Genomic DNA, 27,665 nt, shown 5'->3' on the forward strand with positions numbered 1-27,665 from the left:
GGCAAGAGGTAGTCCGCCTGCTGATGCAGGGGATGCGGGTTCGTGCCCCGGTCCGGGAGGACCCCACATGCTGCAGAGCGGCTGGGCCCGTGAGCCATGGCCACTGGGCCGGCGTGTGCTGAGCCTGTGCTCCGCAACGGGAGAGGCCGCAACAGTGAGAGGCCCACGTACAGCAAAAAAAAAAAAAAAAAAAAAAAAAAAGGCAAGAGGCCACTGCTTTGGGCTGCGAGAGAAGAGGGGATTCAGAGCACCACCTAAACGAGCTCCAGAAACGGGTGCGAGACGCGGCTAACAGTGCGGACCCCAGAGATGGGCATGAGACACTAAGGCTGCTCCTGCAGCCACCAAGAAGCCTGTGTGCAAACACAGGTCACTGTCCACACCCGCCTCCCCTTCCCAACCCCTGGGAGCCTGTGCAGCCCACCACTGCCAGGGTCCCGTGATCCAGGGACAACTTCCCTGGGAGACCACATGGCGCACCCAGGCTGTTGCAACATCACGCCAGCCTCTGCCGCCACAGGCTCACCCCATATTCCAATTGTAACTATCACACCCCTCCCTCCCCCTGGCCTGAATAAGCAAGAGCCCCCTAATCAGCCACTGCTTTAACCCCCTCCTGTCTGGGTGGTGAACAGATGCCAGAGGGCAACCTACATGCTGAAGTGGGCCAAAATTAAAGCTGAACCCCAAGAGCTGTGCAAACAAAGAGAAAGGGAAACTTCTCCGTGAAGCCTCAGGAGCAGCAGATTAAATCCCCACAATCAACTTGATGTACCCTGCCTCTCCGGAATACCTGAATAGACAATGAATCATCCCAAAATTGTGGCGGTGGACTTTGGGAGCAACTGTAGACTTGGGGTTTGCTATCTGCGACTGATTTGTTTCTGATTTTTATGTTTATCTTAGTTTAGTGTTTAGTGCTTGTTATCATTAGTGGATTTGTTTCCTGGTTTGGTTGCTCTCTTTTTTATTTTTATTATTTTCTTTATTTTAATACCTTAAAAAAAATATATACATTTTTTTTCTTTCCTTCTTTCTTTCTTTTTTTCTCCCTTTTATTCTGAGCCATGTGGCTGACAGGGTCTTGGTGCTCCAGCCTGCTGTCAGGCCTGAGCCTCTGAGAGGGGAGAGCTGAGATCAGGACATTGGACCACCAGAGGCCTCCCAGCCCCATGGGATATCAATCGGCAAGAGTTCTCCCACAGATCTCCATCTCAATGCTAAGACCGAGCTCCACCCAACAGCCAGCTAACTCCAGTGCTGGATGCCCCATACCAAACAACTAGCAAGACAGGAACACAACCCCACCCATTAGCAGAAAGGCTGCCTAAAATCATACTAAGTTCACAGAGACCCCAAAACACAACAAATGGACACGGCCCTGCCCTCCAGAAAGACAAAATCCAGCGCCACCCACCAGACCATAGGCACCAGACCCCTCCACAAGCCACTGAACCAACCTCAGCCACTAGGGGCAGACACCAGAACAACAGGAACTATGAACCTGCAGCCTGCGAAAAGGAGACCCCAAACGCAGTAAGATAAACAGAATGAGAAGACAGAGAAATATGCAGCAGATGCAGGAGCAAGGTAAAAACCCATCAGACCAAATAAATGAAGTGGTAATAGGCAGTCTACCTGAAAAAGAATTCAGAGTAATGACAGTAAAGATGATCCCAAATCTTGGAAACAGAATGGAGAAAATACATGAAACGTTTAACAAGCACCTAGAAAAACTAAAGAGCAAACAAACAATAATGAACAGCACAATAAATAAAATTTAAAATTCTCTAGAAGGACTCCATAGCAGAATAACAGGCAGAAGAAGGGATAAGTGACCTGGAAGATAAAATAATGGAAATAACTACCATAGAGCAGAATAAAGAAGAAAGAATGAAAAGAATTGAGGACAGTCTCAGAGACCGCTGGGACAACATTAAAAGCAACAACATTAGAATTATATGCGTCCCAGAAGAAGAAGACGAAAAGAAAGGGCCTGAGAAAATATTTGAAGAGATTATAGTTGAAAATTTCCCTAACATGGGAAAGGAAATAGTCAATCAAGTCCAGGAAGCATAGAGAGTCCCATACAGGATAAATCCCAGGGGAAACATGCCAAGACACATATTAATCAAACTATCAAAAAATAAATACAAAGAAAAAAATATTAAAAGCAGCAAGGGAAAAGCAACAAATAACATACAAGGGAATCCCCATAAAGGTTAACAGCTGATCTTTCAGCAGAAACTCTGCAAGCCAGAAGGGACTGGCAGGACATGTTCAAAGTGATGAAAGGGAAAACCTACAACCAAGATTACTCTACCCAGCAAGGATCTCATTCAGATTCAATGGAGAAATTAAAACTTTTACAGACAAGCAAAAGCCAAGAGAATTCAGCACTGCCAAACTAGCCTTACAACAAACACTAAAGGAACTTCTCTAGGCAGGAAACACAAGAGAAGGAAAAGACCTACAAAAACAAACCCAAAACAATTAAGAAAATGGTAATAGGAACATACATATCAATAATTACCTTAAATGTAAATGGATTAAATGCTCCAACCAAAAGACACAGACTGGCTGAATGGATACAAAAACAAGACCCGTATATATGCTGTCTACAAGAGACCCACTTCAGACATAGGGACACAAACAGACTGAAAGTGAGGGGATGGAAAAAGATATTCCATGCAAATGGAAATCAAAAGAAAGCTGGAGTAGCAATTCTTGTATCAGAAAATATAGACTTTAAAGACTATTGCAAGAGACAAAGAAGGACACAACATAATGATCAAGGGATCAATCCAAGAAGATAACAATTGTAAATATTTATGCACCCAACATAGGAGCTCCTCAATACATAAGGCAAACGCTTACAGCAATAAAAGGGGAAATTGACACTAACACAATAAAAGTAGAGGACTTTAACATCCCACTTTCACCAGTGCACAGATAATCCAAAATGAAAATAAATAAGGAAACACAAGGTTTAAAGGACATATTAAAAAAGATGGACTTAATTGATATTCATAGGACATTCCAGCCAAAAACAACAGAATACACTTTCTTCTCAAATGTTTACGGAACATTCTCCAGGATAGACCATATCTTGTGTCACAAATCAAGCCTTGGTAAATTTAAGAAAACTGAGATCGTATCAAGTATCTTTTCCGACCACAATGCTATGAGACCAGATATCAATTACAGGAAAAAAACTGTAAAAACTACAAACACATGGAGGCTAAACAATACACTACTAAATAACCAAGAGATCACTGAAGAAAACGAAGTGGAAACCAAAAAATAACTAGAAACAAATGACACGACCCAAAGCCTATGGGATGCAGCAAAAGCAGTTCTAAGAGGGAAGTTTATAGCAATACAATCCTACCTCAAGAAACAAGAAACATCTCAAATAAACAACCTAAACTTACACCTAAAGCAATTAGAGAAAGAACAAAAAAACCCCAAAGTTAGCAGAATGAAAGAAATCATAAAGATCAGATCAGAAGTAAATGAAAGAGAAATGAAGGAAACAATAGCAAAGATCAATAAAACTAAAAGCTGGTTCTTTGGGAAGATTAAAAAAAAATAATAAACCATTAGCCAGACTCATCAAGAAAAAAAGGGAGAAGACTCAAATCAACAGAATTAGAAATGAAAAAGGAGAAGCAACAAGTGATACTGCAGAAATATAAAGGATCATGAGAGATTACTACAAGCCACTATATGCCAGTAAAATAGACAACCTGGAAGAAATGGACAAATTCTTAGAAAAGCACAACCTTCCGAGACTGAACCAGGAAGAAATAGAAAATATAAACAGACCAATCACCAGCACTGAAATTGAAACTCTGATTAAAAATCTTCCAACAAACAAAAGCCCAGGACCAGATGGTTTCACAGGCGAATTCTATCAAACATCTAGAGAAGAGCTAACAACTATCCTTCTCAAAATCTTCCAAAATATACCAGAGGGAGGAACACTCCAAATGTCACTCTATGAGGCCACCATCACCCTGATACCAAATCCAGACAAAGATTTCACAAAAAAAGAAAACTACAGGCCAGTATCATTGATGAACATAGATGCAAAAGTCCTCAACAAAATACTAGCAAACAGAATCCAAAAGCACAGTAAAAGGATCATACAGAATGATCAAGTGGGGTTTACCCCAGGAATGCAAGGATTCTTCAATATACACAAATCAATCAATGTGATACACCATATTAACAAATTGAAGGATAAAAACCATATGATAATCTCAGTAGATGCAGAAAAGGCTTTTGACAAAATTCAACACCCATTTATGATAAAAACTATCCAGAAAGGAGGCAGAGAGGGAACCTACCTCAACATAATAAAGTCCATATATGACAAACCCACAGCCAACATCATTCTCAATGGTGAAAAACTGAAACCATTTCCACTAAGATCAGGACCAAGACAAGGTTGCCCACTCTCACCACTATTATTTAACATAGTTTTGGAAGTTTTAGCCATAGAAATCAGAGAAGAAAAAGAAATAAAAGGAATCCAAATTGGAAAAGAAGAAGTAAAACTGTCACTGTTTGCAGGTGACATGATACTATACATAGAGAATCGTAAAGATGCTACCAGAAAACTACTAGAGCTAATCAATGAATTTGGTACAGTAGCAGGATACAAAATTAATGCAGAGATCTCTTGCTTCTTACACACTAATGATGAATAATCTGAAAGAGAAATTAAGGAAACAATTCCATTTACCATTGCAACAAAAAGAATAAAATACCTAGGAATAAACCAACCTAAGGAGACAAAAGACCTGCATGCAGAAAACTATAAGACACTGATGAGAGAAATTAAAGATGATAAAAACAGATGGAGAGATATACCATGTTCTTGGGTTGGAAGAATCAACACTGTGCAAATGACTATACTACTCAAAGCAATCTACAGATTCAATGCAATCACTAGCAAACTACCAATGGCATTTTTCACAGAACTAGAACAAAAAATTTCACAATTTGTATGGAAACACAAAAGATCCTGCATAGGCAAAGCAATCTTGAGAAAGAAAAATGGAGCTGGAGGAATCAGGCTCCCTGACTTCAGACTATACTACAAAGCTACAGTAATCAAGACAGTATGGTACTGGCACAAAAACAGAAATAGAGATCAATGGAACAGGATAGAAAGCCCAGAGATAAACTCACACACATATGGTCCCCTTATCTTTGATAAAGGAGGCAAGAATATACAATGGAGAAAAGACAACCTCTTCAATAGTGGTGGTGGTAAAACTGGACAGCTACGTGTGAAAGCATGAAATTAGAACAATTCCTAACACCATACACAAAAATAAACTCAAAATGAATTAAAGACCTAAATGTAAGGCCAGACACTATAAAACTCTTAGAGGAAAACATAGGCAGAACACTCTATGACATAAATCATAGCAAGACCCTTTTTGACCCACCTCCTAGAGAAATGGAAATAAAAACAAAAATAAACAAATGGGACCTAATGAAACTTCAAAGCTTTTGCACAGCAAAGAAAACCATAAGCAAGACGAAAAGACAACCCTCAGAATAGGTGAAAATATTTACAAATGAAGCAACTGACAAAGGATTAATCTCCAAACTTTACAAACAGCTCATGCAGCTCAATATCAAGAAAACAAAACACCCCAATGCAAAAACAGGCAGAAGATCTAAATAGACATTTCTCCCAAGAAGATACACAGATTGCCAACAAACACATGAAAGGATGCTCAACATCACTAATCATTAGAGAAATGCAAATCAAAACCACAATGAGGTATCATCGCACACGGGTCAGAATGGCCATCATCAAAAAATCTAGAAACAGTAAATGCTGGAGAGGGTGTGGAGAAAAGGGAACCCTCTTGCACTGTTGGTGGGAATGTAAATTGATACAGCCACTATGGAGAACAGTATGGAGGTTCCCTAAAAAACTAAAAATAGGACTGGCATATGACCTAGCAATCTCACTACTGGGCATATATCCTGAGAAAACCATAATTCAAAAAGAGACAAGTACCACAATGTTCACTGCAGCATTATTTACAATAGCCAGGACATGGAAGCAACCTAAGTGTCCATCGACAGATGAATGGATAAAGAAGATGTGCCAGATATATATAATGGAATATTACTCCGCCATAAAAGGAAACGAAATTGAGTTACTTGTAGTGAGGGGGATGGACCGAGTCTGTCATACAGAGTGAAGTCAGAAAGAGAAAAACAAATACCATATGCTAACACACATATATATGCAATCTAAAAAAATAAGAAAAATGGTTCTAATGAACCTAGGCGCGGGACAGGAATAAAGATGCAGATGTAGAGAATGGACTTGAGGACACAGGGAGGGGTAAGGGTAAGCTGGGATGAAGTGAAAGAGTAGCATTGACATATATACACTACCAAATGTAGAACAGATAGCTATTGGGAAGCAGCTGCATAGCACAGGGAGATCAGCTCGGTGCTTTGTGACCACCTAGAGGGGTGAGATAGGGAGGGTGGGAGGGAGACGCAAGAGGGAGGGCATATGGGGATATATGTATACATTTTGCTGATTCACTTTGTTATACAGCAGAAACTAACACAACACTATAAAGCAATTATACTCCTATAAAGAGGTTAAAAAGAAAAACTGTTGCGTGATCTCTTTAATACAAGAACTCAAAATAAATGCAACATAATAAGTTAACAGTCTTTTAGCTCTTTTGATGTCTATAATCGATTTAGTCAAAAGTAATGTTCAATAGTCAAAGGCTGTATTTATTATGTACAGCTGTTAATTATGCCTATTGACTGAAACTATGCTTTAAAAATGAATTTAAATATAAATGAAATGAGCTATCATAAAGCAACTTTAAAGGAAAAACCCAAAATACTAACAGCAGAAGAAATTTGACTTCTAAAGTTTTAGTCACCTTACAATATGTAATATTAAGCATAAAGTCCAGCTAAACTGGCAATAAGTTCCTGAATTAATATTTACAACCCCAAAGCTTATACTATCATTAATCTCCAACTGCATTTCATTAAATGAATCCAGTTAATTGGTGCCTAAAATATATGCAAATTAAATGTGCAGATGAAATGTGAACAGGAATTGCGTAACGTTGTACAGTTTGGGCTTGGCAACATTAAAAATTACTTCAATAAATAGAAAGCAAATGGATATATGCAATTTAAACAAGATGAAAAGATAACTCTTTTCACTGAAATAACTGTATGAGGGAAAAAATGGCATAAACATGCAGAACTGGAGCAGAGGGAAATCCTGAACAGACTTTAGGTTCAATTAGGATAGCCTAAGTAGGTTACACTAGAACCCTTCAGAATTCAGTTGGAGTATTCACTGCTCTCTTTTCCTGTTCTTTATTAAAGAAAAAGAGGAGAAGGTTAAAAATTCTTTATATACCGTTTCAAAACTAATCCCCATTTGCTCACCTGCTGAAATCTTTCTCCGTCTCCAGCTCTTCTTCTCCATGACCAAGACGCAGGAGGTGACGCTCGTCAATGTCTAAAGCCATGATTTTCTCAAACAACTGGTTCAGGGCCTGGAGAATTAAAAAAAAAAAGAATGATGGAGAATTTTATAGAATCGGTAGGCTCCTTTAAAAGTAACAAAAACTAACAATCAGAAGGATAGAAACGAATGAGCATTGCCCAGTCAGATAAGAATCAAAGTAAAAACACAGAAGGAAACATCTTATATTAAGGCCATTTATAATTTAAACAAAACAGTATTTTTATTGATTTCTGATATTGCTACATACATATACTTGGTCAAATTAGTAACTGGAAATCATAAAAACCATCTATCCATTACATCTCTGATAATTTATGAAAAGAGAAGGCTTTGGCTCAGTATATATTTCTCTCAAGTAGTAAAAATTAGTAAAATAATTAACAATCACATTAAGTTTCATTTTATTTAACAGAATTTCCATGAGTTGCAGAAAACTGAAAAGTTTTTGTGGTTGGAGAAGTCCTCTTAGGAGATGTGTGGGTAGAATACTTCAAAAGGATCACAGAGAGGAAAGGTAAAGTGCAATATTCAAACCTTAGACTGAAAGTCTAAATTAGCTCTCTATACACTAAGAAGCAGAGCACTCATTGCAAACTGTTCTGATGAAAGCCATTTACCTATGAAATGTTCGTATTTGGGGCTCCCTGAAATCCTAGTATTTACTATCTGAACATCTGCAGTTATAAGGTTTTGCAGAAAGGCAAAAGTTTCATTGCATGGAAAGATATGCTAATAAAATGACATTTAAAAATTAGCCCCCACTCAAATATTTCTCCCAATTTACCACTAGTTTAACCCCGCCCATGAGGTCAGCATCCAGTCTTGTAAACATCCAGGCTACGTAAGGTATACAGATATCCTTTGCTATCAAAATTCTAGCAATTAGAGCTCAGAAACTGATGAGATAAACATAAATCTTCAGGAAAAAAATTCACGCTATCTAAACTCTTGGTATTTTCCATCTAAAACTTGAGATGCAATAGATCAGACCACATGGCATTACTCACTGTCCAAACCTTTCCTATCCAAACTCACGAACCACATAGATTTAGGGGACAAAAAATACTAGCACATTGCAATCTCAGAAAAACTGCAAGATTTCTTCGTGAATTAAAGTGATGTTGGAGAACTGCTAGAATTATAGATGGGAACCAAGATCTGGTAAACAAAACAGTTGTGAAATATCAACAATTTGCGTTTAAGAGGATGGTCTGATTATCAAAGGAGCAAAGAAATCTTTGGCTATTTTTGCAAAATAACCTTCTCTATAATTGTGCTACACAAGACAGTCATAAGTAGAGGATACTATAGAAAGTCATTATCAAGTTATGACAAAATTTACTAAAAAATATTATGTTAAAACAACACTGAATAATTCCTTATTCATTCTAAGTACCTGCAAATAGGTAACATTATTATAGACTGAATTTTATTAAATAGATGAAAGAAGTCTTTACACAGTTTGTTTCTTTTATCAAGATAAAGTCTTAACCCTCTCTTGTGCACAATTTTAGTACACCAGGCCAGTTACTTATAAACTTTAAAGAAATAAAAACATAAGTGAATGAATTGGATAGTATTAATTTTAAAATTCTGAGATTAAGTTGATGAATAACCGTAAATAACATTTAGCATTCTAAAAACTCAGTGTTTCTCTGTAGACCAACTTTTTTAAAGAATTGGTCAACTGAAATCACTATTGTTAATATGTATTCAGAGAAAACAAGTACCTTTGGAGATTTAGACTACCATGTGAGTTTCATAACATGTTTCAGAATGTTCTGAGAGCTAGTTCCCTGTCACATTTTACATTAGAGTTAATATCACTTGTTCTTTTTCATTTCTATGGTAGTGACAGCTTCAGAATAATTACCTCAGCACACATACAGATGTAAAGACCATTTTTCATCCATTATTTACAAGAAAGGAGTTTGTTTTCCTTGTTTTAGCTATTTATAAATGCCTTATGTATTGGACCTGCAACCTAAAATTGTCCTTCCATGTAATATACATATTCATATGCATATTTTATAAGGATTTAAAATTTAATCCAGTATTAATATGATCTGGATTTAGTCTTTTAGGAATATCCATTCTACTAGTAGAAAAATACTACTAGTAAAGGGTAATGCTTTTGATCTCAAAGTAAAAGGTCTAGCTTAGCATGGATGATAGGAGAAAAAGGCAATTACCACATATCCAAGTATTCTTCTCAGCTTTTCCACATTTGGACTGCCTCTATTCGAAATAAAAGATTGTTTTTATATTTTTCTCAATATGGTCTGGTCATGACCAGAGATAATCCAAGATTAACTCAATAACAAACACTATGCTCATCAGCCTTTCCTGGTACTCTGTGAGTCCATAATCAGGTTATCATATAAGCAGAAATCTCCACTGTGCTTTCATGCATCTCCCACTCCATACATGCATGTCCACTTCATACATGCATGTATGGAGTGCATGCATGCACACGCACATACACACTCTCTCTTTTACCTGATTGGAATGAGTAACAATCAGAGTCCTCTGCTCTGGGAAATTGTGGTAGATGTTGGATATGATTTGGACTGCCACATCTGTTTTTCCTGTACCTGGTGGGCCCACAACCTAAAAAGCAGATGAACACATAGCAAACTACTAAGTTATCGCATAGTTAGAAAATGGAGATTTTAAAACTGAAAGATAAAATAAATGTAAAAATTCACTGGGTAAGTTCAATGCAGAATGGACAAGACAGAGTTAGTGAACTTGAAGACAAATCAATAGAAATCACCCAACCTGAACAACAAGCAGAAAAAAAAAGATTAAAAAAAAAATACACACAGCCTTGTGAATCTATGAGGCAATATTAAAAGGTATAACATATCTTTCTAATCCTAGAAAGAAGGGGAAAAGCATGCAGTGTAGAAAAAGTATTTAAAGAAATAATGGCTGAAAATTTCCCAAATCTGGCAAAAGACATAAATCACAGATTCAAGAAGCTCGTTTGACCATAAACAGAATAATCCCAAAGAAATCTAAGGCCAGACACATAATAATTAAATGGTTGGAATCTAAAGACAGAGAAAAAAAATCTTAATAGCAACCAGAGAAAAATGATATATTACATATAGCAAAAAGATGTTTCAAATGACTGTGGACTTCTCATCAGAATATGGAAGCCAAAAGGAAGTGGAATAACATTTTTAAAGTGCTGAAAGGAGAAAACTATCAATGCAATATTCTTTGTCCAGTGAAAATATCTTTAAAGAATGAAGATGAATTAGAGACATTCTCATATGAAGGAAAATAAAGGTAATTCATTGCTAGCTGATCTGCTCTTAAAACTAGTAAAAGGGGGCTTCACTGGTGGCGCAGTGGTTGAGAGTCCGCCTGCCGATGCAGGAGACACAGGTTCGTGCCCCAGTCTGGGAGGATCCCACATGCCACGGAGCGGCTGGGCCCATAAGCCATGGCTGCTGAGCCTGCGCGTCCGAAGCCTGCACGTCCCGTGCTCCGCAACGGGAGAAGCCACAACAGTGAGAGGCCCGCCTATCCCCCCCACAAAAAAAACCCAACAAAAAGAAAACTGGTAAAAGAAATCCTCAGACAAAGGAAATGATACCAGAGGATACTTGAGATATCAGGAATAAAGGATAAATGGTAAATATAACAGACTATTCTTCTCCTCTGGAGTTCTTTAAAATATGTTTGATGTCTGCAAGAAAAAGTTCTAATATTGCCTGATGGTATTTTCAGTGTATTTACAGGTAAAACATATGACAACTACAACATAAAAGGGGAAGGTAAAGGGACCTATACAGAAGCAAGGATCCTCCAATCAATTTAAGAGACAGAATACTGATTCTAAGTAGGCTGTGAAAGAGTAAGTATGTATATTGTAATTCTCTACAGCAGCCATTAAGAAAAACCTATACAAGAGATATAATAAAAGAACAAAATAGATAAATATAAATGAAACACTAAAAACTATCCAAATAACTCAGAAGAAGGCAGGAAAAGGGAAACAGGAACACACAAAAAAGGCAACAAACATAAAACAAATAATGAAATGGTAGGCCTAAACCCAAACACATTAATAAGTACATTAAATGTAAATGGACTGAACACACCAATTAAAAGCAGAGACTTGTCAGAATGGAGAAAAAAAACCACACACCAACTATATGCTGTCTACAAGGAACTCACTTCAAATATAATAGGTAGGTTAGAAGTAAACTGATGGGAAAAGATATATCATGTAAACACTAATCAAAAGAATGCTGTGGTGGCTATATTAATATCAAAGTAAACTTTAGAGTAAAGAAAATTACCAGTGATAAAGACAGACATTATACATGACAAAAGTGTCAATTCACCAAGAAGACACAACAACCCTGAAAGTGTATGTACATATCCATAAAGCTTTAAAATACATGAAGCAAAAATGGACAGAACTGAAAGGAGAAATAAATTCACAATTATAGTTGGAGACTTCAATACTCCTCTCTCAGTCAGCAACAGCAATGGTACGTGGAATACCAGCAGGGATAGACAAGTACTGAATAACAGCATCAACCAAATGGATCTCATTGACATAAACAGGACACTCCACCCAAGACAACAGAACACACATTCTTTTCAAGTGCACACAGAATATTCACCAATAAATCATATCCTGGGCCATAAAACAAACCTTAATAAATTAAAAAAATTGAAATCATAGAAAGTATGTTCTCTGACCATAATGGACTTAGACCAGAAATCAGTAAAAACCTTCAAATACTTGGAAGTTAAACACATTTCTAAAGCATTGTCAACAGACTTTTTCTGTACAGGGCCAGCAAGTAAACATTTTACTCTTTGTGGCCCATACAGTCTCTGCTGCAAGTATTTAAACTCTGCTGTGGTGGCACAAAAATGGCTATAGGCAATACATAAATGAATGGCCACAGCGAGGTTCTAACAAAACTTTATTTATGAACATTGAAATGAGGAGCGTCCATACACATAAGATGCCACAATTACTTCTAAACACTTAATTCAGTTGGGTTTTTGGGCTTAAAACAGAATACACGCTGAAAATCTGACACTTCTAGTCTGAATCCATTTAAGAACTTGTAGAACAGTGACTATCTTACCATAGTTAGCCCAGGCTGCATTCCAGCACGGATGGCCTCTATCTGTGTATGAGTGAACTGAATTGTATTCCTTCAAATAAGAGTTGATAAGAAGTTCGTTAAAAATAATGATGGATGACATTAGTGAGAATTTAGACAACAATGACCAGAGGTCTGAACATCTGCTCTATATTTACCCCTTGTTTCCCAATTTCTTCCTCCTCCCAATCCAGCCCTTTCTGTGGGTGTGTGTGCAGTAAAAAGTACATAAAATAAGATATACCCTCTTAACAAATTTTAAATGTACAGTACAGTGTTGCTAACTATAAGCACAATGTTCCCCACAGATCTCAAGAACTTTACATCCTACATGACTGGCCCAATCTCTTCTGAATGACCCTCTTTACCTCCGCCCCTCCACAGACCAATTAAAACTGAATGAATTTTGTGGAAAGAAAAGACTACAGTTATTTTCCAATATGTTTAGCCCAGCCCAGATCTTAACAAGAGTGTCAAAATTCTAGTTCCAAATCTAACACTGAATACAATGCCACTTTATTAGTCATGGCACACAAGCACAAGGGTAGCTGCTAAATGCAACACATGGTCATGAAGTAAGAACCTTGTGCTCACATTAAGGTCGACTGTTAATATTTATTTCTCATAGTACCTGAAAATGTTTCTTTTTGAAATATTACTACAGAATGGCCAAAAATATTACTACAAATGGCCAAAACTAACAGAAGAGAAGTAAACAGGGTCCAGAAACAGAAGTTTCTAAATAATTTTTAAAATCAGAAAAATTTTAAAATATTACTAATCCACTTGAAATAGCAAACTATCATTCATTATTACAATTAGCAGAAATAGTGAAATTACCGTTTGGGCTGGTTGTAAGGATAAGGACCTCTATTAGGAATAACATGAGGTTCAACAATTAAGGTTTTTGCCTCTTCAGTGTCTTCATCTTCCTTCTCTGCATCTTTCCTTTTCTTCCCCTTTCCATTTCTTACTGGAAAAGTTATCCTACAAGACCAAAACCTTGTTCATTTCTACAATTAACAACAATTTACCAAGCACCTATCTTGTGCATGACATTGTATAGAGGATAATCAGATGAGTAAGAAACATTTATAAAGGAACTTACTATCTGCATATAAATTTTGAAAAAAGTATATTTAAAAGCATTAAAATGCAGTTAAGGGTGTTTAGATTAAGAAAAAGTCATCTGATTAAAGGAGAATCAAAGAAGAAACATTTATTTATATATTTATTTTGTTTTTTTAGGGGAAATAATTAACTATTTTTTTAATTGGGGTAATATTCACATAATATAAAATTTACCATTTTAAAGGTTCATTCAATGGGTTTTATACAATGTTGTATAGTCATCACTACTCTCTAATGCCAGAATATTTTAATCAGTCCAAAGGAAAACCCATGCAATTAAGTAGTCACTCTGTATTCCAACCTAAACCCAGCCTCTGGCAATCAGTCTGTCTTTATACTGTCCTATTCTGGACATTTCATGTAAATGGAATCGTACAATATTTGTTTTCTTCTGTCTGGCTTCTTTCACTTAGCATGTTTACAAAAGAAAATTTATATGCTTACAGCACATGCACTGTAAAGTGCCTTACACACTGTCCTTCATTTAATCAGAAAAGGCTTTATGGGAAAGGTGGCATCTAAAATGAATTTCAATAGACATTCCAGGAAGAAAGAAGTAGCCAGTTCTGCTGAAGTGTAGGATACAATAGAGTAAAATAAGGGCTAGAGAGAAAGGCTGGAGCCTTGTTCTGACACCTTTGGAATATCAAGCCTTTAAGGCAGAAGTTCTTAGCCTGGGGTCAGGGATACCTCAGCAGGCAACTTCCCATAGGTACCTGAGGAAGTCAATGAATACCCTAAAATTAAACTGTTAGACAATGGAATGACTCTAGCAGTAAGGCATGTAATGGGTTTAAGCAAGGAGACAGAGGGAGCAAAGACATTGCCATTATAAAGACTGAAGTGTTGGGCTTCCCTGGTGGCTCAGTGGTTGAAAGTCCGCCTGCCGATGCAGGGGACACGGGTTTGTGCCCCGGTCCAGGAGGATCCCACATGCCGCGGAGCGGCTGGGCCCATGAGCCATGGCTGCTGAGCCTGCGCGTCCGGAGCCTGTGCTCCGCAACGGGAGAGGCCACAACGGTGAGAGGCCCGCGTATCGCAAAAAAAAACAAAAAAACAAAAAAAACACTGCTGAGATTTCAAGATGATTTTGCCATTAACAAGATGAGGAAAGTACAGAGGAAGACTAGGTTTGGGAGTTATAAAGCATACATGCTTTTAATATGCAGAATTATTATATTTATATATAACAGTTAATTAAAAATATTCTAATTTGCAACTAAGAAAGTAATTAAGTCCTCTGCTACCACCAAGGTATACTTAGTGCTTCACCACTAATCCATATGACGGAATTCATGAAGCAATCAGCACTTCAGGTACTTTGTTCTTTCCCTACTCAAATTAAACCAAAGCTCCTTTAACTTTGAGTATAACTATATTATGAATATTTAAAATTTGTAAAAGCAATCAGGGTTAAAAGAAAAAAAGAGAATTTTTTCCTAAAACAAAAGAAAGTTCAAAATCACATGGCTATGTGTATTAATTAGCACATATTTCTTCAGTCAAATGCTACAGCTACGTTTATATAGTACGCTTCAGACAAAAAGCATTTACTGAACCCTTGTAAGACATGAGGCTACTTTTACTGTGGTCTTAAAATAGCTACTACACAAAGAATTAGAAATAAATTTATCCCAGTGATTACATGGTGAGGGTAAAGACTATCCAAACATAATCCAGATATGATACTCAAAACTTACTTTAGCTACAGTCCTGATGGCCTAACTCAGACTGACTACAGAAAGCTTAAAAGGAGTATATCCAGTTTTGACTTTACCTGAAAGGGGGTATCTGTAGAGCTGGGTCATCCACAGTTACTTTAACATTATGACCAGGAAAGCTGGTTTTTAAATGCTCAATGGAGAAAAATGTATCATTGAAATCAAGGGTGGCGATCTGATTGGGCATTTTGGAATAATGTGCACTACTTGGATCCCCATAACCTAAAATGATGTCATGCAGCCAGTCAGGTACCACACAATCAGTATTCATCAGGTTCCGAATAGTCTCCAGCACAGCCTGTCAGTAAGAGGACAAAAACGGATTTTGTGAAGACGACATCTCAAACATTTGCACTTCAATGGAATGCCGAGCTGGCTGCACTAACCAGAATTCCTGAGTGTTTCAGGGCAAGAAGCTATTTTCTGCTGACAGGTGCTTGGCTAGACTGAATCAACAGCTATATTTTCAGCTGATACCATACCGTGAGTTAAACAAAAGACCAAACTCAGCAAGAACAGTTTATCCATTAGTAGTTCATTGAGACAGAACGTCATAGACGAGTTTACCACTTGACTTCTGTTGAGCAGGATGAAAATCTGATCAGGTCTACACATTATAGACCTGATGTGGTCTATAATTATAGACCATTATAGAACAAACCCTTAAAAAAATGCTTCCTCTTAGAAATTACTGGAGTTTTCTCCTCTTTATAGCCCATAGTTCCTCAATGCTAAGACCACATACAACCAGAGGCACTTAATGTATGCCTCGATTGTGAAACATATGGTTTAGAAATACTAAAATTAACATTGTTAGAAAAAAGAAATAAAATATAAAGTGAACGATGATAAAAATGAAACGTCAAAATTTCAGAATGAAAGAATTAGAACTACAATGAAAGGTCATTATAGCAGTTAATATATACATTGTCAAGAGTAATTGCTAAAAGTTAAGGCAAATTCTTAAGCTTTCCAAAAATTATTTCAACAAAGTGATCTATGCCACATATGGAAATCAGAAGGCTAGGCTATTAATTTCAAAGAATAAAATAACCAAACCAGACGTTTTTATATCATAAATGCTACACATCTAACAAGATAATAAAATAACAGGATAGTGATGTTAATCACACTTATATTGCCTTATTTTATTTTCTTGCACTTACCTCTACCTAAAATTCTCTTATTCATAAGAGAACTGGTTACTTGTTTATCATTTGTCTAATCCCCATCAGAATACAATTTCCAATGAGAGCAGGGATCTAGAACAGCTTAAATATGGGGTAGGTAAATGGATAGATGGACAGATAAATGAGTATGTTCACATAATGGAGCCCCCAGATGAGGGCTCTACTCCCTAAGGTAATTACAATTCTAGTAGGGAGATAAAATATGTCTTTCCCAATGATACAAAGCAGCAGAAAGTGGCAAATAGTAAAGAATATTATAAAATACAATAGGAAAACAGTTCAAAGTCAGTGAGAAATGGATGTAGTGGAGACTTTTGATATTAGGAAAGGTTTCAAGCAGGACAGTGGCATTTCAATTTAGTTCAAGCAAAAGATTTGTGGAAAAGCTTATTTCACCATTAATGGATAGTCACAGAAATGTTTTGAGAAACAGTGAAATGATCAGGAGAAGTGAATGTAAAACAGGTGACTGACTATGAGGACAATAACAGCAGAGACAGAGGAGGCTATTTAATGCAACTACTTAGGCAAGAGGTAGAGTATCCAGGCTAGGATAGGATACTGAAAGAGAGAAGGAAATAGATGAGGGATGTTGCCCAGCTATATAGTGAAACACCAAAGATACCAAAAGAGTGTTCTTCCTTTTCCCAACATAGGCAAGTTAATCATTCCCTCTCTTCCTTGAATCAGAAACTGAATGCCTCTTTTGAACTTCCATGCATCCTTCTTATGACTTCTAACCTTTCACAACAGTTACCCGTTTATATTTCTAACTTCTCTTATTAGTAGTCTAGGCTCCCTAAAGGTATAAGCTGTGTCTTACTCATCTTTATTAGCTCCATATAACTTATCACAATACTAGACACACAACAGACATTAAATAAAATGGTGAAAGAAATGAATATAAGAAAGAAACTATTTTTCTTTTAGTAAACTAACTGAAATTCACTCATTACTGAGCAATAAAACAGAGACAGGCCAAACAGAGGCCCTGCCCGCATAAGTTTGCATTCTAATGCTAGAGAATTAACAAATATAAAGTCCTTCTAAAATCAGATAACTAACAAATATATAATCATCAGGTATAATAAAAGCTGTGAGGAAAAATAAACATAATTGGATAAGGAACGATGAGAAAGGGAAATGCTACTTTAGATAAGGTTGTCAGAGAGGACTTCTCTTAGGAGGTGACATTTAAACAGAGCTGCCCATGTAAAGTGAAAGGAAAAACCATGTAGATACCCGGGAGAAGACTGTCTAGGTAAGCGGAAATACCATGTACAGAAGCCTGCATTATTAAAGAGGAGCAAAAGGGTCAGTGTGACTGGCATGGAGTGAATACGGAAAAAGTGTTAGAAAATGGTGTTGGAGAGGCAGCCAGAGGACAGATAATAATGGGACTTTTGGATTACGGTAACAACTTTCTACTGTGATGGGAGACCACTAAAGAGTGTGAACAGGGGCACCAAGGTATAATTCACATTCAGTCACTATGTGGAGAATAATATAAGGGGAGGAGCAGTCAAGAAGAGAAGCAGGCATGTGAGAGATGACGGTGTCTTGCACATGGCATCAGTGGAGGTGGTGAGGTAATTAGACTGATTGATGGATTGGATGTGGAGTGTGAGATAGAAAATAAATTCCTCTGAATATGAGATTTTCTTTTTTTAAAAATGGTAATGAAGTGATAATGTATAAGAAGCACTGTTTTGGGGGAGAGAAAAGAAAGGCATTTGTGCAAAAGCTAGTGTTATCAAATGCTAGAACTGCTCAATGTTTAAGTTTTATAGTATAATTTCAAATAATACTTTCAAATTCTTCCTTACTAAAACTCCTTTTCTCTCCATAAAGTTATTATAAAGGTAAAACTCTCTAGCCCCCAAACTTCCCTTTTCCCACTAATGAGTAAAGTATAAATACAAAATATCACAGAGTAATTTAGAACTCTGAGGTTCCACATCTGTACTCTTAAAGTAATTTGAAAATACACCTACATTGGATTTAAAAAAGAAGTCTCAGTAAACAAACAAGCAGTTTTCTTCATCTCAGACTGAAGCATAAACTGAGTATCTAATATACAAAAAGCAAGAAGGGAGGCTGGTTTTTAAAATAACACCTGGATTAATTTATATTTTAAGTTTCCAAACTCATCAAAAGACAAAGTAAGATTTAGCAAATAAATTTACTTAAGTTTTTATATTTAATCTATATGTTAAGAATTTAAGAGATTTGTTTAGAATCTAAACAAAAGCAGTGATCGTTATTTTAACAAATCTTTTTTAACCGAGGATCTACATATTTATGTCTTAAAAGTTATTCAAATTATGAAATACTACTTTTAGTTTATAGCCCCCAAATTACCTTAAAGTTATTTTCCTTTGGTTTTCTCCTCATTATTATATTGAAAGTTTCATACACATCTTCTGCTCCATTTTGTATCGTATTGGTCATATCTTGTTGATACTGGTTTGGATCCAAAAACACTCTAAATGTCCTTGATTCTCCTCTAAGATTGGGTCTGGGTTCAGGTCCTAGACATTTTTTTAAAGTTTATTAAATGAAATATATACTTTTCAAATATCATAGTAAGTTAGCAGAACTCCTTTTCTAGAAATGATGAGTAAAGTGTCCAGATTTAACTCCAGCAATTCCCCCAACTAGAATGCCTTCCACTCATCCATTTTGAGTTCCAAGCTGAAAATATTTTCTCCTTTCTCTAAACTGTCACTATTTCTTCCCAGAACAGTCATGTGACGTTTATGGTGCAATGCCATGAATTGCAATTATTTGTGTATGCCCTCAACTAGAATAGGATCCTTAGAGGTCAAAGAACTTTACTTGTGTCAGTTACTCATAGCTCCTCCTATCGTCATACATATAGTACGTACTCGTCTGATTACTCCTTTTGTCCTTCCATATTCCATGTGTAACATCACTAGTATAACAGGAAATTTCATATACTAGTGGCTGAAAGCTCAGACGCTTTTTCTTGCCCCTTTGCCCTCTCTCCTTTCTTTTTGCCTTAGACCTCCAACTCTGGTCCCAGGACGTGGCCTTATGTTTATTCTACCTGTCCTCCATTCTCTTCTCCTTTTTCTTTTATTCTAGTGATAAGAGTAGCCTAATTTTCAGCCCCTTAGCAATGATTCAATCTTGAAATCACAGGTAGTAGAAGCTGATTCAAGTTCTGACAGAAGTTTCATAAACAAATTGTAAAATAAGCACTGGACGTAGATGCAGTTATAATTTAATAGTATTATCAAAAAAGTCAGGACAACAAAAGAAAGAATTTCAAAAAACAATCAGTTAAGTCTAAGAAATCAAACTGCGTTTCTAAATAGGGTAATGCTGGCATCTTGGGCAGGACAGTCCCTTCTAGAAGACGGTTCTGCTAAGGTACTCAACATCCCAGACCCCCATCCATCAAACACCAAGAGCTCACCATCCCCTTCCTCTACCCCAGCCATATGACATACCACCATGTACTTTGAAACACAGGGTAGTGCTGTTTCCATTTGAGAACCACTGCTCTCATGAATCAAATCAGTAAAACTTAAAAAGGAAAAATGAGAAAAATATATCACTGAACAACTATAAGAGGTGTTTAGAGGTTTTTAAACGCAATATTGTAAAGTATCATATAAGGAAGAATTTTAAATATTGGCAATTCCAAAAGATCCTGTCCAATATCTAAAACAGAAGTTTAGAAACCATATTATTTATTTCTAAAACTGGGTGGTAGGTACCCTACTCACTTTTATATATAATTCTTTGTGTTGACTTAGTATATAAAACAAATTAAAAAAATCACCTAGGACACAAAAAGGAAAAATGGCAAAGACATTTATCATTACGTATACACACTCTTTCAAACATGCATATCACCATACCGTCTTCAATGACACGCCCTTTATCGTCCAGCATGCCCTGGACCTCACAGCCTCTGACGTAAACCAGGCCAACCTGCTCAACAAAAGGTCTCCTCCGGTCAAACTTGGTACCATAAGGTTTTGTGGGACGTACAGTAATTAAAAAGCATACATCATGCTTCCGAAGTCCTAGTAAAACACAAAAGACATTTCCACTTATTAGAATGACATTGCTTTGTCTCCTGTTGGCAAATTCTCATCCTCTTATCTTTTGAAAAGGTATAAAAAGCATTTAAAATATCAGAGGTGATCAATGATTATACGTGCTTTGTAATACGATTATGGGTTTTCCTATAACCTTCAATACTCAATGTTTGACAGCAATAATTAAATAAAAATTTCTCTTTATATTAAAATTAGAAACTTTTATGCTGTATATACATTACTGAATAAGTCCTCCAGATCATGCTACAGCTCCAAAACTGGATGCTTGTCATCATTCTTATTTATAACATTCTTAATAAGTAACCAAAAATATGGTTGGCATGTAATCCATCTATATCATATTTAGCAGGTTTCAAACATCAGTTTAAATTGTCCATCAGTGTCATTTCAACAACAGTCTAATTGTATTGCACCAGAAGAGGTGAATAGAATAATAGAATAATTCATCAAGGCACAAAAGCACTGTTTATAGATAGCATCTTGAGAAGGCAGCTGAATATATATTGCTTCAGTTGGCAAATGTTGAAATTTTTATAAGCAAATGCCAAGAAATAGGAGACTTGTGCCAAAGTCTGTAGTTTCTCAGTCATTGCTCAAATTATGGATTCAACTGGATTCCCAGCTCTATTAAAAATACACACTGGAAGACAAGGGACACAAAATTAGACCACACAGCATATAATGTTACACCACTTAATCTTCATTTTTTTCCCCCGATTCATTTTTTCTTTAGTTTTATTTATTTATTTATTTTTGGCTGTGTTGTGTCTTCGTTGCTGTGCACGGGCTTTCTCTAGTTGCAGTGAGCGGGGGGCTACTCTTCGTTGCAGGCTTCTAATTGTGGTGGCCTCTCTCTGTTGCAGAGCACGGGCTCTAGGCACACAGGCTTCAGCAGTTGTGGCACGCGGGGTCAGTAGTTGTGGTTCACAGGCTCTAGAGCGCAGCCTCAGTAGTTGTGGTGCACCAGCTTAGGTGCTCCACAGCATGTGGGATCTTCCCGGACCAGGGCTGGAACCCGTGTCCCCTGCATTGGCAGGTGGATTCTTAACCTCTGTGCCACCAGGGAAGTCCCCCAAGTCACTTCTGTTAGTCATTGTATAGTATAAATGCAAATTTAAACAGTCTGCTTGCTCATAACCTTGGTAATAAGAGATACAACTAAATCAAATCAGCCATGTAAGTGCGTGGCTAATAGTATTAATTAGCACCATTCTGGTTTGTTTCAATATGGAATAGGGTTTAAGTGTGCTAGAAATAGTAACTGATTCATAATTATGACTTCATTGTTTATTTCCCAACAAATTCTATGTGAAGAAGCAGGAGAACAATGAAAACTAAGGGGAAATGATCTACTATGTGAGTTGTACCACCTATATGACTTCTGATCTGCACAACTCATTAAAACTTCCCAGTCTCAGAGCCAAAGTAGTGGCCCTGAGAAGTAATTTAATCCCTACCAATGTTACCTTTTGGCATCACAGAGGGATGCTGTAGGACATCTTACATCCATGTTAAAAATACCTGTATTACAATAAGCTGAACTCTCCTTTCAACCATTTGCATTTACTCCTGGCTGTGCCTTCTAGGGCAGGATCCAACATTTCAGTTTCACTAATTCTGTTTCCTTAATTTTAAATGGGGTAATGGAGAAGATAAGGGCCTGAGCTTCACACCTTCTTGAAGGGACAACAATGTTTTACAGCATTTAGTTTAAATTCTTCAAAAATTTTCTGTTTTTACAGGACAGTGTTCATTGCTATTTACAGAACCTCCCTCTCATTTTTTACTTGGTTGCTCTATCTGGAATCAATAAAGGGCCTGCATTTTGGCTTTGGCCTCCCAGAAAACACTCTTCTCCCCACCATGCCCCAGATGAATTGCTTGTCCCACAATACCCTATTGTTCCCTATCTTGCCCATCAAAATTTACCCATTCTATTTCTCATCTACCAGAGGCCTATGTTTAAAAAAACAAAAAAGACTATTTGATGGCCTTCTGACTACCAGTCTCCGAAGTGATGGAGGTAAGAGACTCGTAAGGGGTTTGGGATAACAAATCCTTTTTTTTCCTTAACACTATAATGCAGGCTTGTCATCTGTCATCTATACATTTCTACAAAGGGTCTTTTTTTTTCCTTCAAGTTTTACTTCTAGTCATCACGGCTTCTAGGGGTGGCCAATAAGTTATTTCAGTTCATTACCCACTATGTAAAACAGTGTTTATTTTAATACCTCCTTAAGCTCCAAAAGGCGATAAATGTAAAACCTTCTTCAGCAACTGAATGACTTTCTCACAATTCAGCAATAATAAGGGTACCTATTATTCTAGATGTGTAATGCACCAGATTTGAACAATTTTGAAGGATACAAGAGCCAAAAAAACAAACTGTCACAAACTATACCAACTATGGTGGCCACTTGTTAAACATTTGGCCAGCTTTGTTGCTGGCTTCCTTCAGAATTATTTGATAAATATATCATACAGACCCTATGGTTATAAACAGCTATAGTGAGAGCAATAATTTCTGAAAACTGATCCATTAAGGGACTATCCCTTTCCTTCTGGCATGCCAAGAAGGTAGAAGGAGATAAAACCTACCAGCTCCTGTTTCTCATAATGGGACAGCAAGAGCTCTCATAGACAGCTGGGAGAAAAATACAAAAGTGCCAATTAAAAATCAGTTTACATGCCATTTCTGGCACAGGTGGGTGGTATTGATGTTTTAACTCCATTTGACTTAGTAACTTAGAACATATCTGCCTCTATATAAAATTGTGACATAGAACTCCCATCCCTAAAATCTTGCTTAGTAAAGAACAGGGAAAATAACTTCCCTGCAATTATTATTTATCCTTGAATACATTTGATTTCACTGATTTTTTTAATCTGACTTCTTCTCTTTGGTACAAATTGTATGCATCCCTATTCACTTTACTTTGACTGCTTTTCTCTCTTAAAAATACCAATTTTCCTTACTTGTTTTGCATGTGTGCAAGTTATATGTGGCTTTCCCCCCTTTCTTTAGTGAACACAAATATTTTATTCTTTTTATAGTGATCCTATAAATTCATAAACATTATCTTCCTAAATTTTATGATTTAAAATGCTCTCCTCTCAGCTCTGCCAACTGCAATTTTCACAACACTGATATACATGCTATTTTATGCTTTTTATTAGAGTATGAAGGTATTTAATTATTCTTGTATGATCTTTGGTATTTTTACTAGTAGTAACTATAAATCAATTGCCATACTTTAAAACAAATTTTAAAGATAAAATTTAATAAATTTAAAAGGGCAATATCTGGTGAATGTGCTTTGCTAATGCTCTAAGTAGAAGTCTATAAATTGTAACAGCAAAAGGTGACCACTTCTTGAAAGGCAAAGTTACCTTCCCACTCATCTCTGATGTGGTCTCTGACGTTCAGATGGATGCTGACATCTGCGCGAACCCGGGTTGGCCAGTTCTCGCCTATGCTGGGTTTGGCAACCTCCACCACGGTGAACGCCACGATGGGCTGGGCCATTCGCGCCCAGCCACCGAATACCACCCCGCCATACTCAGACTGCCTGGAAACCAGAAGCAGAAGACTGGTTACCCAAGCAAAGATCAACTTTTGCTCAACTTTGGACAAGTTAAACTAGTAACTAAGAATACATGGTTAGCTAGTATTTAAGCTCTAACATTAGTAACTCTTTATTTCTAAACTAAAAAAAACCCCCTAAGTCTCAATATTTAGGAAGTATATATGGTAGGATGAAACAGGCAAACATGGCCCACAAAAGAAAGGGAAGTAGAGGAATGTCCCCCACATTCCCAGAAAAACATATAACTCTATGTACGTAAGAGATGAGCCATTTTGTCGAAGAATGAAATGATCCAGCACATTCAGTTTTATTTTATTTTCTTACCCTCTTCTCCTCTTCATCAGGATAGCCTCAACTGTTTACATTTTATCTTATGTATTATAAATACTTCTATAAGTTGCTTCAAAAATCTTTTAGAACAAGCTAGACCTTAAGAAATTAAAAACAAGCAAATGACAATATCTATGCAAATGCTTTCTTTAGGGCATAATATTTAAAACACTGAAAAGACACTGCTACGGATGGGAGTGTGGGGAATCATCAAGCTAGTTGTAATAACCAGAACCACTAACAAGCAAATATTCATTCTTTCTTCTTATATTGGTGCTTTAGCTTTTACATTAAATAGTGTATTGGGGAAATCTGTAATACAAAAACTGCAGCAACACTCCAAAATTGGAAAGTACTGCCAAAGATGACACGCTTACAAAGATAAAGAAAACCTATATCCTAAGTAAAGGCTTTTGTAAATAACAGAAAATTATAAAACTTCATAACATCAAAGAGTGAAACTAATTAAAAATAAAAGTTCTGCAATCCAATGACTTGGTCAGTACTAAAACAATTTCTAAAAGGCATTACCTTGTGTCTAAAAGCTTTTGTAATAACTTTCTACCACCTCTCCCATTTTTCACAACTTTATTGCAATATAGTTTATATACCATTAACTTCATTCACTGTAAATGTACAATAACTTTTAGTAAATTTACAAAGTTGCGCACCCATCACCACAATCCAATTTTAGAACATCTTCATCATACTTTAAAAAGATCCCTCTTGTCTACTTGCAGTCAACCCTTCCTACTCCCAAGCAACCGCTAATCTACTCTCCCCAATTCTTTCCTCCTTTATAAAATCTACCTGCAACACGAGGCATTAAAAGAGTATAGATTTCTGATCCTCATAAGCACATCCTCTTTTACACTGCTCAGTAGTTTCAGTAGCCTAAAAACATGATTAGAACTACACAATAAGTAAAAATGCCTCTGCTACTTTTCCACCTTCAGACATGAAACAGAAGGAAGCCCTATCCCTCAAGATCTCATAATTTTTTAACAGTTTCCAATAATGGGCAATTAGGAATGAAAATTTAGAAAAATTTATTATCAATAGTTATCTCCCAAACGTAACATTTTCTTCCACTAGCAGAAAATAATGTAAATTAAAAAAAAATGGGGCTTCCCTGGTGGCGCAGGGGTTGAGAGTCTGCCTGCCAATGCAGGGGACACGGGTTCGTGCCCCAGTCCAGGAAGATCCCACATGCCGCAGAGCGGCTGGGCCCGTGAGCCATGGCTGCTGAGCCTGCGTGTCCGGACCCTGTGCTCCGCAACAGGAGAGGCCACGACAGTGAGAGGCCCGCGTAACACAAGAAGAAAATATATATATTTTATTAATAAACCATAAGAACTCCAAGTATTACTGCTTTATTTGGCATTTAAGTAAAATATAAATGAATTCTACTTGATGAGCTGCTAGTTACTAAGTCCCTACTTTGCAAAATGACCAAAATTAGGTCCAGAGTCTGAGCATATAAGTGCAAGGTAACCATAAATTATAAGGCAGCTTTCTGATCAAGCACTCCCCTGGGGTCCAAACAATGGGCAATAATTTCAGCAAAGCTGTGGGCAGAGACGATCAGCCAGTGGGTATACAAATTGCACAGTGCTAGCCTGCCCACTGACTCAACTGATTATTAAGTCAAAAATACTTTGTTGTGTTTTAGACTCTCACCCAGAATAACTTTTCACATAATAATTAATTAAAAACTAGAACTGTGTATGAAATAAAATATGGAAATGAAAAAAACATCATAATCACAGTGTCCATGCAGCTCTCTGTAATTAGTAAGGAGAGAAGCCTGGAAGATACCTGAATCAGTTCACACTCAAAATATGTTAAGCTTTTCACACAGAATGTAGTATAATTGTACATATGTATGCATGGTGTGACAATAATTTAATGAAAATTCATTTTACAGAATTATTTTACTCATTTACAGTCAACTGTGATATATAACTTATCTCCAATAATTTCATACCTAGAATGAAATAGTGAACGAAGGGCATTTACCCAAAGTTAGTCATGTCTAAAAAGCAAAATGAACCTTCACAAATCTTATAATGCAGAGCTGCCTACAACAGAGTGAAAGTCTTTTCTTAGCTAAAGGAGTTCCAGACAGAAGCTAGCAGGTGGAAAGCTGAGTTTAGGCAGAAAAGTTCTTCAAATAACGAAACCTACTCAACAGGCCCTAAAAGTAAATGCTGATGATTTAGTCTCTTCAAGGCAACCTATGGATGGAGGGCAGGGAAGATGTTCCAATGTTCCACTCTGTGCAATGTTCAGCTATGCCCCTCATCTCCTGCCAGGTCCTTTAGAGAGGCTGACTGAGACTAGTGGTGACAGCCACAAGAGCGGCTGGAGTAACAGAATACCCCTTTATCATAAGCTTCTCCCAGGACTTAAGCTGCCCTGCCTAGTACAGGCCTGCTGGCCAGCCCATACCCTTCCCTCTTTACCCTTTTACTAATGCCCAACCTCCTCCCCCCTACATTTCTCCCTCCCGCCCCACTTCCCAGAACAATGACCTCTCTTCTCTTACCCTCAGCCCCACTTCCAACGACCCAGATACATATTTTCTATTTTAGCACTTTGGATATATCTAATTCACATTCAAGAACTTCTCACAGAGTAAATATCTCATATTTTAAAGGGCATCTTCACCACAGATATATTATTTCTAATTACACGTGTGAGGTTTCTGACAGAAGTATGTCAGTCACTGTTTGCATCTCTTCATTGCAAGTGGAACCAATTTACTAACCATGGCTTCATTCTGCTGACACTATCCTCGATGTCCTGCCTAATTTCATAAGTTGATTCTAAGCGGAAGAGATTAAAGTTCCTTAGGAGGTAATCATGAAGAGTCAAAAACTGCAAATTCAACTTGGGAAGAGCAAGACAACCTGAAAAGGA

The 27,665-nt window shown here is 37.0% G+C and overlaps 1 protein-coding gene across 3 annotated transcripts in view; it reads right to left on the reverse strand.

The window, feature by feature from the left end:
- AQR (aquarius intron-binding spliceosomal factor) overlaps positions 1-27,665 on the reverse strand; it is a 142,805-nt gene that overhangs the window by 72,465 nt on the left and 42,675 nt on the right. For all 3 annotated transcript variants that reach the window (XR_010944538.1, XM_067742373.1, XM_067742371.1), the window contains exons 16-24: positions 27,514-27,655; positions 24,217-24,395; positions 20,623-20,790; positions 19,094-19,263; positions 15,599-15,840; positions 13,531-13,677; positions 12,673-12,742; positions 10,049-10,159; positions 7,468-7,577 (exon numbers count right to left, since the gene is read on the reverse strand). Coding sequence is in view for 2 of the 3 variants with exons in the window: in XM_067742373.1 (XP_067598474.1) it covers positions 7,468-7,577; positions 10,049-10,159; positions 12,673-12,742; positions 13,531-13,677; positions 15,599-15,840; positions 19,094-19,263; positions 20,623-20,790; positions 24,217-24,395; positions 27,514-27,655 (1,339 nt within the window). In the remaining variant the exon portion in view is untranslated. The remainder of the gene's footprint in view (positions 1-7,467; positions 7,578-10,048; positions 10,160-12,672; positions 12,743-13,530; positions 13,678-15,598; positions 15,841-19,093; positions 19,264-20,622; positions 20,791-24,216; positions 24,396-27,513; positions 27,656-27,665) is intronic.

The sequence above is a fragment of the Pseudorca crassidens genome, chromosome 1, assembly GCF_039906515.1.
Source record: "Pseudorca crassidens isolate mPseCra1 chromosome 1, mPseCra1.hap1, whole genome shotgun sequence".
NCBI lineage: Eukaryota > Metazoa > Chordata > Mammalia > Artiodactyla > Delphinidae > Pseudorca > Pseudorca crassidens.